General features: G+C 50.6%; 1 protein-coding gene across 1 annotated transcript; it reads right to left on the reverse strand.

Moving 5' to 3' along the window:
* Window positions 1-531: 531 nt before the first annotated feature.
* Window positions 532-10,090, reverse strand: KCNK18 (potassium two pore domain channel subfamily K member 18). Its single transcript, XM_010969919.3, has 3 exons — window positions 9,733-10,090; window positions 7,292-7,420; window positions 532-1,331 (listed from the first exon to the last, which is right to left on the reverse strand). Exons 1-3 carry the CDS (start codon window positions 9,998-10,000, stop codon window positions 532-534), a joined length of 1,197 nt encoding a protein of 398 aa, XP_010968221.2. The 5' UTR covers window positions 10,001-10,090.
* Between the last annotated feature and the right edge of the window lie 4,614 nt (window positions 10,091-14,704).

A 14,704-nucleotide genomic window follows, 5' to 3' on the forward strand; every position in this document is an offset into this window, starting at 1 on the left:
GGAAATATGCAGGCCCCCTGTGAACACAGGTGACTATTCCACTCAGTGTTGTCAGTGTAATTTACAAGGGCGGGGACTGGACTGACCTTGCCCCATTCGTGCAGGCGTTCAAGAAAAGGAAGTGGCTCAGAGTAGTTCTGTTCCATCAAAGATAAATGGGGAGCAGCTCGGGAAGATTTTAATTTAGCTGAAAAAGTACAAATTGCAAAAACAAAGGTATTTTTTTTTTTACATTGCAGGAAATCCAGTGACATCTATAAGGTGTTTTATCTACATTTGGAGGGGCTTTTGAAAAATGAAGACAGGGCAATTAAGTGGAGTATGGAGGATGGTGATCATGTTTGTTTAATGTCCCAGTAGGAAGGACATTGGCCACACTTCTGCAGGGCTGAAATCAGTCATCATACAGGATTTGTTTCTGAGGTCCCAGGTGACAGGCTGCAGTGCCACCAACTCTAACTACACTGCCCCCAAAGACAAGGCAAGATAACCAGCGTGGCCGGTGTTGTCACACAGGAGATGGTGGAGTCTTCACTTTTTAAAAGGGTGGCAAAACTTCCCTTTTGCAAAGAACAGCATGAGATTTTTGTACATGTGAATCAACCTGTTTTGCACCAACTTGAAAGCAATGTACACAATCTCCATCCCAACAATAATATAGATGGAGAAGAATAAGAAGAAGTGCGGGTGTTCTAACACAGTGTCCCCAAACCCAATGGTGGTCAGCGTGACAAAGCAGAAATAGAAGGCGTTCTCAAAGTCCATCCGCGTCTCCCAGACAGGGAGGATGGCGGCCGCACAGGAAATGTAGGCGAAGACAACGAGGACAATGATGGGGAGCGGGAGGTCCAGACTCTCCACCTGCCGCCCCACCTCGTCCAGGTTGCTGATGATGGAGGAGGAAAGCATCCCGGACATCAGCTCGGGACACGAGCTGCTCTTCCCCATGGCCCCAGGAGGCACTTGCAGCCTGTTCTCTTTCTCTCGAGCTAGAAGTCTCTCAAACAGTTCCATGTTGCTGCTGGAGGCTGAGGGACGCCTGCCAGCTTTGGGGCCCGGGACCTCTGGGGCATTGATGACAATCCGTGGGACGGCTTCATCCTCGGGCTTGGCGTCAGACCTTCTTTTGCAGGGCAGTCGGGGGCACCATTTGGGGCGGGGAGCAGGGAGGAAAGAGAGTTTTCGGAATTGATTGTAAGAGGTGGATAAGATGGTTGCCAGGATGTCGCCCATGTCCGTGAGGACCAAGAACATCAAGGGGATGCCAAAGAGTGCATAGAGCATGCACAGGTACCTGCCGAGCCTGGTGACAGGGTAGACGTGGCTGTAACCTGAAAAAGAGGACAGAGCCCGGGACTGTTTGCTCTTCCTGCTGAGCCCCACCCCCCCCCCAAAAAAAAAGCTTTAAAGAGACCTTCTGCCATTTCCCTTTCTTGGCATGACATTTTTACACAATGAGTTTTAAAATAATCATCTTAAGACAATCGTATGCTTGTCTGACGTTAGGTCTGCTTTGGTGGCGGAGGAGCAGGAGGTGAAACCAGGCTTCTCTTTAGGATAAGGAACAAGTCATGTCCAGATCTTTGACCTGAAATGTCCTTGGCAGGGACAAGCTCATGTTTGGGAGTGAGCTGTCTGCCTCTCATTTTACATTTTCATTTCTGAGCATCTGGGAGAGGATGGGCCCGCTCACCTGGAGGAACACGCTGAGCGCAGGTGGGAGGGTGTGATGGCTCTGCCTCCATCATCCTCCATGAAGGCACTGGTTTTGAAGAAGCCACCCTTGTCCTCCCTGGGAAGTCTGGGCTTCTATGTTCATTTCTACTTGTAGGCAAGTATTATGTGCCAGTGGCCTGTACAGCAACGTACATGGCATTTGGGATGGTAGAAAGATGGAAGGTGAGCAAAATTCAATCACCCTCAGAGCTGTTTGTGGTTTAGTGAATGAGAAAACATGTTCAGAAATGAGTGAAGTGGTGAGGACCCCAGCACCTGAGGTCTTTGGTTCCAGTCCCAGCTCTGCCATTTACTAGGAAGTTACTCAACTGCTCACATCTTCAGGTTTCTTATTGGGAAACTGGGGATGACAATCCCTGCTTTGTATGTTGACCAGCGCCTCCCACACAGGGGGCGTGTCCTTCGGGGGGTCGTGTCCTCATTCTAACAATAGCTGTGGATACTGGGGGCTGGGTATCAACCACCTTCACAGGTAGGCATTGTTATCATCACAGATGGGGAAACTGAGGCTCAGAGAAGCAAAGAGACATAGCCAAGAGCATATGTGTGGAGTTAGGGGTCAACCCCCTGGAGCCATCCCGCTACCAAGCCAGCTCCCTCCACTGGGTCAGGAGCACTGAGCGGGTGGGACCCCCCCAACCATCTAGAACAGGTCAGCCGAGCAAAGGTGCGAGGGGAGGTGCTGAGGCCTCCATATTCTTCAGGAGCCCCCTCCTTCCATCACCCGAGCCCCACCCTCGTGTCTCCAGAGGGGCAGGAGCAAAGGACTGTCAACCCCTCCAGCGCAACTCATTGGATCTTCTGGAGTGGGCAAGCTTAGCACCTTCAACAAAGAGGGAGGCACTTTTGTATTTAATGCCTGTGTTTAATTTTTGGTGTCTTAGAGGATGATTAACACAGAAAACCCCAGCCCAATTATGTAAATTAACTGGAAGGCAATTCCTGGGCTGGCTGGGCCCCAACCTCCTCCAGGGCTGCAGCTTCCTTGGCAAACTCTGGCCTCAGGCTCTACCTTCCAGGCCTGTGCAGGAGGTCAGGCCACCCACCCTCACCAGGCCACCCACCCTCACCAGTGGCCTCCATGGGTCACTTCAGTTTGCATCCATCCCAGAGAACTCCATGCCTCCTGGGCTGCTTCTATGAGGCACCATGTGATGGCTGGGGCGGTGAAGTCTATGTGCATTATTGTCTGTGCATTTGAGCGCTTACTGCATGCACTGAGGCACAGTGGTGAGCAGAGTAATTATGGGATCCAACCTCACTGAGCTTCTGGTTTCCTGGGGGAGGCAGAGAGGAATCAAATAAGCACCCTAATGAGAATGCAATTATAGATGGAGATGCAAAATTAACAGGACTGTCCCATTAATGATTAGAACAAAGGCATCCACCTGGATTCGCATTTATTCAGCAACTACTCTCTGGCAGGCTCTCGTGGGTGGGGTTGTGGTACAATGAGGAACAGGCAGAGGTCAGGCCCCACCTGGGAGCCCCTAGTCGAGAGGGAAGCAAAGCCTTGAACTCAGCTCCCCACCTGTCCAGCAGGACCCAACAGCACAAGAGTCAGGAGTGAGCCCACCATGACTAAACCTCCCGTCAGAAACCCGGGTGTGTTCCATGGGGCAGGCTTGCAAGGAGGATGCCCAGCCTTTCCGCTGCCTTGGTTTCCCTTCCCTGTCCCCTGACAGTCTCCAGCAGCTCCTGCCCTCAGCTCAGGGAGAGGACGTTGCAGAAGTGACCTCTGACAGCTTCTCAGCTAGGCTTCAGTGAAACCCCAGAACCACAGATAGGGGTGGGGCCTCAGGGAGAGGGAGGAGGTGGGGGGCAGAGGGGGGCCCTGGATAAGGTGACCAAGTGCCCGATGTGCCCAGGACTGAAGCGTTTCCCAGACCATGAGACCTGAAGTGCTAAAACCACGGCTTCCCCAGACACACCAGGGAGTGGGTCAGTTTAGCCAAGGAGTCTCAAAGGAGTCCAGCCCCAGGTGTCAGCAAAGGTGGCCATGCCCAAGCTGGCCATGGGCCCCCCCAGGGCCGGCAGTCCTTAGGGATGTCAGTAGTAGCCACAAGGCCCCCCAGCTTTCCAGATGTTGCATAAGCCCCCAGTTCTCATGCACCCCTAGGAAAGTCAGGAGAAGTTCCCCAGTGGAAACCCCCCAGCCTCCAGGACAGGGTTCCAGGGTAAGATTTATTTTATTTAAAGAAAAGAGTATTATATTTCTTACAGGATTTATGGAGCAAAGTGCCCTTTAGAGTCAGAATTCCCTGCAGAGCAGAACCTCTCATGCTGACAACCACCATTATTACTGTGTTTAATGGACAAGGAACAGTAAGTCAGGTGACTCGTCTGGGGTCACACAGCTCACAGCTGACAAGGGTGCGCGCCTCTCGCCCAGTCCCCCCCCCCCACGCACGCTCTCCTTGGCAAAGGTGGGTTTAGTGGACTATAAGCAAAGTTTTGGGGGCTGCCTCTGGGTGGAACATGTTTACAATCCAAAAGATATGCCACATTCTCGAAAACGCATCAAGGAAGCAAGTCTCTGAGAGGACACGGTCCCTACCAAGGAAATGCATTGACTATCCCAATTACTGAATGCTGAAACGCATAATGGAGAATCCTGTTATTTCTTATAACCCACGCATATATTCCAAGTCCATTAGTCCACTCCACTTAGCCCATGCACTTCACTTCCTAGTGCCAGCAGGCTGACCTGATGGGAAGTGCCTGGGCATTGACTAACCTCACACCCATTGGGAGTCCCTTTTTCAGCATCAAGGTCAGGTGCATTTCAGGTGACCCAGAGCTGCAGGGCAGGAAGCAGCATTACCAGCAGGACCACGACTGATGACAGGCAGTTCAGAACCTTCCCTACATCCTCTTCCAGTTGTAATTACTGGATGGCATGTCCTAATAGACTTATAACATGAGGAGCAGCATCATTTTCTTGAAATTTAAACCAAGCTGATGCATTTCCATTAGATCAATGGTTCCTAGCCTGGACTCCCATTAGAATCACCTGGAGGGCTCTGAAAAATACAGATGCCTGGGCCTGTCCCTAGCAAGTCTGACTTGATTGGTGTGGGGTCCAGGCATGAGGGGAGGTAAAAGATATCCAGGTGATTCTGATGTACGGCCGGGCCTGAGAATCCTTATCCCAGGTCAGTGCTTCTCAGACATCCGTGTGCATCAGAATCACCTGGAGAACTGGTGAAAACACAAATTGCAGGCCCCACATCCATAGTTTCTGACCCAGTAGGTCTAGGGTGTGGTCTGAGAATTATTTCGCATTTCTAACAAGTTCTCAGGTGATGTTCACACCACTGGTCCAGGGACCACACTTTGATAACCGTTGCATTAGATCAGTGACTCTCAACAGGGGCAATTTTGCTCCCCCAAAGGACAGTGGGCAACGTCTAGAGACATTTTTGGCCGTTGCAACCGGAGCAGGCAACAGGGGAAAAGGCAGGTGTATCTGGGGGTGGAGCCAGGGAATGATTCTAAACATCCTACAATCCGCACAAGACAGCCCCCACCACCAAGAATCATCTAGTCCAAGACGCTGCCTTAGATCAGTCTCCTCTCATTCTTGAGAAAAAACAAATTAACCCCCATACCCTCAGCCCCTTTGCTTCCAGTCTCTTCCCTACAGTTGCTGCTCCCCTGTAATGGTTGCTCCCTCAAAGCGTTCCCTCGAGCTGTGAGGTCCCTGAAAAGGCCAGCTGTGCCCTGCTTCTGCTTTGCTGGCAACGACGTCTGTCCCAGAGCCCAAGCTCGCTGCTGAATGGGACAGTCACAGAACCCATCTTTAAACAAGCAGATAGTCCCTGCAGTGGGGCGGCTCTGCCCCTCACCCTCCCCGCTGCCCCGGGCCCTGGAAGCGCCCGCCTGCCCTAGGATGATGGCTCACAGGGAAGGAGTCTTTCCTTTGCTTGGAGCTAGAGACACAAATTAAAGCACATGCAGGGATCAGGGGGAGGCCAGCTCCTTCCTCTGTCCAAGTGCCTTCCTTCCTGGGCACTGCCGTCCACTCCAACTGGACACAGGTATCTGAGTGGCCCCTGCTTCCCAGGCACAGCCAGGCTTTCCTTGCAGGGGTGGGCAGGGACACCACAGCACCCCAAGCCCCTGAAAAGCTGGCAGCCTACTTTGGGGAGAGAGCACTGGACTCAGAGCCTCCATGTCTATCGTGGGCACCAGTTCCACTCACAGCATGACCTTTGACCCTGACATCCCCTCTCTGGGCTCGGGCCCCCTGACCCGATTCACTCTGGCCAGTAAAGGAGGCAGCTTAGCAAGGTATCTGCAGACAACGGTTAGCTCTTGTTACCACTGCAGCTCCCCCTCCTCCCTTGCCTCATTGCTGGTGCTCCCGGCTCCAGTTAGCATCCTCCCTCTCTACACCACGCCTTCCTCCACTCCCGCAGAGTCGATTGCCATTAACATGCTGAGTCTGAAACCCACTCCCTAGCTCCACCCAGAGCCCCACACCCACATTTCCAACAAGGCTGGGTGTTTCCAGTTAAAGGCACATGACCATCTCAACTTTGACCTGAATCATCACCTCCATCTCCAGATCCAGCATCCTCACCACCCTCCCCTAAACTGGCCAGTCCCACCCACCCCAGCTCTTCAAATCTACCTGCTGCAGACCTGCTGCCTCCAAAGTCCTCCCTCAATCCACCCCTCTTCTCCATCCTTATGACCATTTCCTGTTTTAGGCCATCATCATCTCCCACTAGACCCTTGCAGAAATCTCCCTACTGGTCTTTCTGCTGCCAGTCTTACCCTCTCTGGTCCACCTCCACACTGCGGCTGGAGGGATCTTTCTGGAGTGATGAGCTTAAAACCCTTTGGATGCCCCGCCCGCCCTCAGTATGAACCCAACTGCTTTAGCCTGGCTCACAGGGCCTGCCCGTGGTCCAGCCCCTCCTCTCTCACCCCTCTTCACCCAAACTTCACCTCCTTACAAAGCCTGGCATTCCTTTTGCTATTGGGCCCTTGCCATGCTGTCCTCTCAGTCCCAAGCGGCCCCCTTCCCCCAGCCTGGTGACTTCTCTCCTTCTCCGACACAGCATGGCTTCATTCCCTAAGGGACCCTTTCAAATGCGCTCACCACTTAAGTCCTGCCTCTGGGACCATCCCTAAGCCTGGAGCAGCTGTGCTCCCGTAACACCCTGAGCACATCACACTGACCACATTTGGTTGCTGCCCAGTCCAGAAACACAGGCAGGCAGGTACAAGGCAGGTTGTGTTTTGTACACGAGCACTACTCGCCAGGGGACAAGAAGAATCTGAAACACAGCCCACACCCTGTTCGCTCCGGCCTCCCTCCGCCCAGACGCAGGGCTGCACCCACCCGAAGGAAGAGCATTCTTTCCTAATTGGCACAAATGTGCCAGTGGCAGCCCTGCTCGCTGCTGTCTCCCTGAGCACAGGGTAGGCACTCCACAAATGTTTCTTACACAAAATGAATTGAACATTCTAGCATCCTCACCAAGGGCCCCCATCCCCCATTCCCAGCTCTCTCTGGCAGGCCTGCCCTTGGCCTTGGACTTACCCACTGTGCTGATCACTGTGCAGCAGAAAAAGAGTGAGCTCAGGAAGGACCAGTCTGCAGACCTGCTAAACCACTGGGGCTTCGCCTTCTGCAGCAGTTTCCCAAGATCCCGTTTCCTGCTTTCCTCAACTCAAGAAAGAGACGACCAGTGTGAGAGGGAAGTTTCCACTCTTTAAAATAGGTCCCTCCCGCCCAGGTGAAGGAGTCTTCCTCAGGGACTGGCATGCCCACTGCCTTGTGGTCCTCATCAACACAAAGTGAAGGCTCTCAGAGCCCTCTTAAATGTCTCTGTAGTTTAGGTCCTGCTCCAGTACCTGCAGAGATTAGGAGGCCACTACAGCAAACTACGAGTGATGAGCCCCCAAGAAAGAGGTCCTCGGGGGTCCAGCCTGAGCTCAGCCATAGAATTGCTATGCAGCCTTTCTGAACTTGCTGAGCCTTGCAAAAGGGCCTACTAACTTCTGCTCTGTCTCTTTCCCTGGGATCTTGAAAACAGAAAGAATAAAATCTTTAATAAAATGCAAGTAGTTGCATGATTGCAAACTGTACCCACTCCTGGAGACCATTCAGCCTGATGGAGCTTGGTGATCATACTGGGGCGGCTCCCTGACGATGTCTGGAAAGCCTTGGCAGAGGCAGGTCTGCAGGCCCTGGTTTCTCAGGGAGGTTCCCAAATGGTTCCTCGGCCTAGCAGTCAGTGGATCTGGGGATCCTAGAAGCCACCAGCCAGTGGGTTCAGTTGTAAGAGGATGTCATAGAGCCTGGCACACACCAGGACGTCACATTCATTTGAATGGGCACCAACCTGGGAGTCCAGACACCTGCACTCTAGACTCAGCTCTGACCCTGACTAGGAGCTGTGGACAAGAGGCTTCTTTCTGAGCCTCAGTTTCCCCATCAGGGAGGCAGCATGACATGGTAGTGAAAAGCTCTGGCTTTGGAATCTAAATGCCTGGGGTTGAATCCCTGGCTCCACTTTCTAGTGGGTGACCTTGGACAAGTCACTTAACTCTCAGGGCCTCAGTTTCCTAATCTGTAAAAGGGAGACATTCATACCCACCCCGTTGGGTTGGTATGAGGATTAAGTGAGATGGTGTGTGAAAAGCATTTGGCACAGGGTCTGCATTTTAATCTCCAGCGAAAATTGGTACAAAATAGACATTTTGCTCTGTTTTCCCATACTATTCTGAGCATCAGAATCACCCAGGAAACTTTTTAAAAATAAGGTTCCCAGCCCAGCCTCAGAGATCTTAGTTAAGTGGTTTGGGGGAAGAGCCTGGGAACGTGCATTTCAGACAAGCTCCTTGGGCAATTCTGATACGTGGCCAGGTTTGGAAAACAGTGTCCAGTGGCAGGTGGCATCTGCTGGGTCAGATGAGTCGGTGTGTGTCTGTCTGGCATAGATGCAGAGAGAAGGAGTAGGACCCCCCACCAAGGGGAGACTCTGTCGCCTGTCACCAGCCTCTGGTCAGCCCCTACTAAAAGGACCTCCCACAGTAAGCTCAGAGGAGTTATTAACAGCCTGGCTGAGGACCTGTCATACCAAGGGAGGGACCCTGCTCTTCCCCTGACTTTTAGAGTCTGTCTTTCTGTTATCTTTTATTCATTTATTTAATCTCTAGTATGTTATCTTGCTCTGTTGAGGACATCTTTGCAAGATTAGGGGACACAACAGAATAAAGTGACAAATACAAATGAAAAGCAATAAGGACATTTATAAAAATCCTTCCTAGAGGCTTCATGTCTATTATGCCCACAGGGTCCCTGTGATTGGCAGGCCTGAGATGGTGGGACTTCTGCTCGCTGACAGACTGAGACCCAGAGAGGGCAACTGCTCTGCCCCAGATCACAAACTGGGAGAGTAACTGGGACTAGAACAAGGACCCAGGTTCTTCTCTGAGTCCCACGACAAAAAAAAGACTTAAAAACAAGAAGTGGAAGAACAAGCTGCTATCTTGGGGGTCCTAGCTCAATCTGGATTGTTCCTTGAATTCTGGTCTCTGTGAACGAAATCATGGGGGTGGTGCAGTAAGTTTTGAGGACCAGCCTAAGAACCCCTAGCCCCAGATCTGGTCACCCATCGAACCCACCCCACCTCATCAAATCTCCAGCAACACTTCCTCCCCAGACCCTGCTGGGCTGGGTGGGGCTGGGAGCTGAGGCAAAAGGAGAGGAAGCTGGTCTTTCCAGAGACCTACTGGGTGCCCAGTGCTTTTCCTACATTCTTTACAGCAACCCGGAATGGCCATACATTATTCTCCCCCATTTTACAGAGGGGAAAATGGAGGCTCAGAGAGAAATCACTTGCCTAAGGTCACTCAGGAATGGGGAGGATTCAAGCAGAGGGCTCCTAGACCAGAGCCCTGCAAGGCAGTCCTGCTCTAGGGGGGCTGCCTCCATCCACAGAGAAAGGGCCTGTCCTGCCCAGGTGAGCCACCTACCTGTTCTGTTGCATTTCAAGATGTCACAGAGCTTCTCCAAGAACTCCTCAAACTCCGGGTCTTCTGCCCCCAGGTCCTGGCTGCCTTCAATGACTGAGAAGAGCACGGCACCCAGCAGTGCATAGGTCACCAGAGAGCAGAGGAAGCAGAGGTGAGGCAAGAGCTTCTCCAGGGCCTCCCAGCAGCACCTCCTAGTCTGGGGTGGCCCCGCAGCCTCCATCCTCCCAGGAGTGGGCAAGGCAGGAGCTGCTGGAAGAGGTGGGAGCATCGAGGCCCCACCAGCAGGAGGAGAGGGAGTGCCCGAGAATGGCTGGGCTCCAGTGCTAAGTGGATAGTGCCTGCCCTTCCCTGCCCTTCTCCCAAGGACTTGAGAAGCAGCCGGCACTCTCTGCGTTCATTTCCTGCAAGTTTCTCAGACAGTGCCCCGACTAGTACCCCAAATTGCTATTGATCCACCAGACTGATGGGTGCCCAGCAGCCGGGCCAGCCTGGGAGCTGCCCTGCGAGTGCTTTGGGAGGACCATGTGGTGGTTTGTGCTTTGGCCTTTCCCATCCCGAAGCTGCACTTTCGACTTCCAGATACCAAATGTGACTTTCGGTTTTAGCCAAGTGATTATCCTTCTTGGGGGTGTCTGTGGTACCCAGGCTCTTAGACAGGTAGAAATAATAGTAACTAGTGTGGCCAGAAAGCCACAGTTTACAAAGGGCCTTTATCGTGTGTGAATCTAATTATTGGTCTCAATTCTTCACTTGCCTGTAGCATAACCAGCCTTGCCTTGGCTTCAAGGTGGGCAGAACATACTCCCCTGCGCCTTGCAATTGGACTGGGCCGCGTGACTTGCTCCAGCCAATCAGGTGTTAGCAGACATGATGTAAACAAGAGGCTTGAAGTCCTTTTGCAGTTTTTGCAGTTGGACTTGCTCCCCACTGCCCTGTCTCTGCCACAGGGGATAAAAGGACAAAACAAGAAAAAAAAACGTGCCCCAGATGGCAGATGTGGAGATGCGTGCATGTTCAGATCCCCCTTTATGAAAGAATTTTCTGTGCAGCTTCCAGGAGCATGATTTCTAACAGTCACCAGCTATTCAGGGTTTGCTCTATTTCCCGCTCTGTTCCCCAGAAAGCCCCGGTCCAATGACTGAGCAAGGTGAGAGTAAAATCGCTTACCCATGTCGGCCACCTGCAGGACTCATCCAACCTGAAATCTTTGGTCCAGAGCATCCCGTTGGTCTGCCAGAGATTTTTGTCAGAGCTGCATCGTGACCTGAAGGCTTCCCCTGACCCATCTTGCTTCCTCTCGTCTCCTTTACTTCGCAATAAATAAAGCTTTGGCATTCCCTACTCTACTTGTGTCTGCTTCACAGAGGACCCAACCAGCAATAGTCAGCACCAGGAGTGGTTTGAGAGAGCAGGATCTTAAATGGGGTTTCAGCACTAGGTCACTCAATACCCACAGGTAAGAAGATGGTGTACAGACAGCTCTTGGCTCAAGGTGGCAAAAGTTCAACAATTGGATGGTTACCTGGTTGCATGTGACTCAATGTGCCTGTTCCTCAGTTTGGGTTTTTATCAGTGTACAGGACTCTTCACCACACTTGGGCCTGTGTGATGGTGGGAGCAGGAATGGAGAAGAACCTGCAAGAAAAGGGGACATTTGCGGCTAATTGAGGGCCATGAAATCCAGTCACCCCTCCTACTACAAGCAACTCCTTTGAGGTGATCTGAGTTTCTTTGGTCTTTAGGAGGGGGAAATGTTCCTATAATCCTGTAGGTTATCCAGCCCCTTTTCCTAAGGAGGAAGGGAGAGAAGTTAGCTAGAGGCCTGCCTCTTCTTGAAGAGTAAATCTTTCTCCTAATAAGGCATCAGGGGGGCATCAGTCAACCAGCCAACAAGGACTTTCTGAGGGCCTGCTAAGACTAGACGATGTGAGGGCAGTTAAAGTCCCTGATGTCCATGGAAGGATCTACATGGGGGATGTAGGTACACGGGCTTATGCACTTAAATACAGTGAGGGACAAGTTACAGGGTGAGATGCAAACACTGTGTGGCTTATGGAGTCAGAAGAAAGAGGGATGTTCTGAGCTAGAGAGACCCTGGCAGCCCTTGCAAAAGAAAAGAGTTCAAAAGATATCAAAGGAGAAGTTGAATAATGGCCAGATGAGAGCAGATTAGATGTAACAGGTTGGACTGAGGTCCGATTTTCTAGTTCTGGAGGTGGAGGTAAGGGTAGATAGAAACAGTAAGGATTTTTTCCCCTTCTAAACAAGGGGCTATTTTGCAGAGAAGACAGGTGCGCAAGATGCAGGTTAAACAAAATCAAGCTTTGAGGCCACCTCCTTGTCCCTTGGGGCCCAATGGGGTACTTGACTCCAGACAGGTGTGGTGTACACAGACGGTGGAGGAGGGGGTGGTGGGGGCTCCAGCCACCAGGGATGAGTTCTTCTAATCCAAGCAGGAGAGGAAGAGCGCCCCTGGGCACCCTGCCCACACCTTCCCTGCAGGATGCTGCTGGAGTTGCACTGGCCCTTGTAAGCTCTCTTTCCACAGGCTGCCCTGGAGGGAGACGTCACCACCATGTTCTCTCCTCTGTGTGTGTGTGTGTGTGTGTGTGTGTGTGTGTGTGTGTGTGTGTGTGTGTGTTTCTCACTCTTAAGAGAGGATGAGCAATCAAGGAGTGGGCTTCACAATCACAAAGAACCCACTGGTTCTTTTAAAAATAATAAGTAGCCAATTACACTCCTACATTAAACATGGCACTGGTCCCTAACGTCAAATTGCTGTTTTATAAACAAGTCATATTGTCCCTTTCATATTTATGGCCTGCAGGCTTAACCACTTAGGGGAGATTGCAGGAATTAAAGTAAGAAAATCTTAATAAAAAAAGATTAATGAGGAGAAGGTAAGAGTTTGAGAGGGGCCCCCAGGCATCCAAAACTTGTTTGCTGGAGCCGGCCCATACCTGTAGCTTCCAGCGGGCACCCTTTGGGTTAGGGCTCCACCTCTGGTCCAGTTGGCTTTGCCCTGGAAACAGGGACACGTGTCCTGCTGTCCACACAGTAAGGCCTATGGGGAAATGACGATTCCTTCAGTGGAAGATGGATACGCAGGACCAAAGAGGAAATTGAACCTTAGAGCCCATCACTGACCAAAAACCTGCCCGTGGGTCGTCATTCCCTGCTCGGCAATCACCCTATGTCCTAGACGGTGTAAAGGCGCATTTGCTTTAATAAGAGGACCCCAAAATATACACAGTGGCTTAAAAGAAAAGAAGCATATTAATCTCTTATATAACAGTCGGGGAGCAAGAGTTCCATGTTGTTGGAGAAGCTCTGCTCCAGCCAGTCATTCAGTACCCAGAGTCTGTCCGTCCTGTTGTCCCCTCATATCCTAGGGCAGTGGTGCTCAAGGTGTGGTCCTTGGACAAATGGCATGTCCATCATTTGGGAACTTGCAAGAAATGGAAGTTCTTGGGCCCCACCCCAGACCTACTGAATTCAAAACTCTGGGGGTGGGACCCAGCATTCTGAGCAAGCCCCCAGGTGATTCTAAAGCACACAAAAGTTTAAGAAGCAGTGCCCTAAGGTATTGCCCCCAGCTGCATGCTTATAACTGAACTCTTAGATTCACCCCTGTTCTAGCTCAAGGGAAGGGAAAGAGGAAGTCAGTATAATCAATTTTATTTGAAGCCAGTGAGGTGGAAATTGCACGCATCACTTCTGCTCACATGGATGAGAGGATGAGAACTTTGTCACAGCCACACCCAGCCACGAGGTCATCTGGAAAAGGTAGCATCTAGCAGGTGGCAACTGCCCAGGAAGAAGGGGGGACTTGATGGTGAGGACACAACTGATCACGGCCCCACCAGCGGATCAAGGACCCCCTGAGCCTGCTGCTAAGTCACCTCACAAAATCTCCTTCTAGAGATGACTTCTTAGTACAGCCTGCAGTTCGTCATCCTGGTTGGCGAGGGTAGAATGAGGAAAGCCAAAAGATAAGACACATATGAATGTGCCTTGGGAACTCTAAAGCACTGTATAAATTCAAGGGGTGCCATTCTTATTTGGGGGGCTTTCTTTTTGTTTGGGTTTTTTGTGATGTTTATTATTCTAGAATGTTTGGGCATAGAGGTTCCTTCCCTCTCCATCCTGCTGGTTCAAACCTGATTAAAAACTGAATGACACACTGAGAGGAAACTGTGACCATAATCAAGTAGGGGGGAAAACACAAAGGTGGACCCGCATGTGATCCAGATGTTAGAGTGAGCAGACAAGTACTTTAGCTAGCTACCTGTAACTATAACTAACATGTTAAAGGCAATAGAAGAAAAGGTTGACAAATGGATGAGCGAACGATTTTAACAGAGAATCTATAAATCTATAAGAAGGATATTCTAGAATTTAAAATTAACATATATGAAATTAAAATCTTACTGAGAATGAGAAGACAAGCCACAGACTGGGAGAACATATTTGCAAAAGACATGTCTGATAAAGAATTTATCCAAAATCGCGGGGGAGGGTATAGCTCAGGGGTAGAGCGCATGCTTAGCATGCATGAGGTCGTGGGTTCAATTCCCAGTACCACATTAAATGAAAAATAATAAACAAGTAAAATTAATTACCTCCCCTCCAAAAAATGTAAGAACTCTTAAACTCAATAATAAGAAAAAGAACCACCTCATTTTGCAATATGTAAGAGTATTAAATTAATGCATTGTACACCTTAAACTTACACAATAAGCCAATTAGATCTCAATAAAGCTGGAAAGTAAAATAAAAAGAATATTTTCAACTTTTAAAAAGAAGAACAATCTGATTTAAAAATGGGCAAAAGATCTGAACAGACACGTCAAAGAATATATACAAATAAGCACATGCAAAGATAGTGTCATATATCACTTGGGAATCGCAAATTAAAACAGCAATGACATACCACTATACACTAGTTAGAATGGTCAAAATCTGGAACACT

Source organism: Camelus bactrianus, chromosome 11 (assembly GCF_048773025.1).
Source record: "Camelus bactrianus isolate YW-2024 breed Bactrian camel chromosome 11, ASM4877302v1, whole genome shotgun sequence".
Lineage (NCBI taxonomy): Eukaryota > Metazoa > Chordata > Mammalia > Artiodactyla > Camelidae > Camelus > Camelus bactrianus.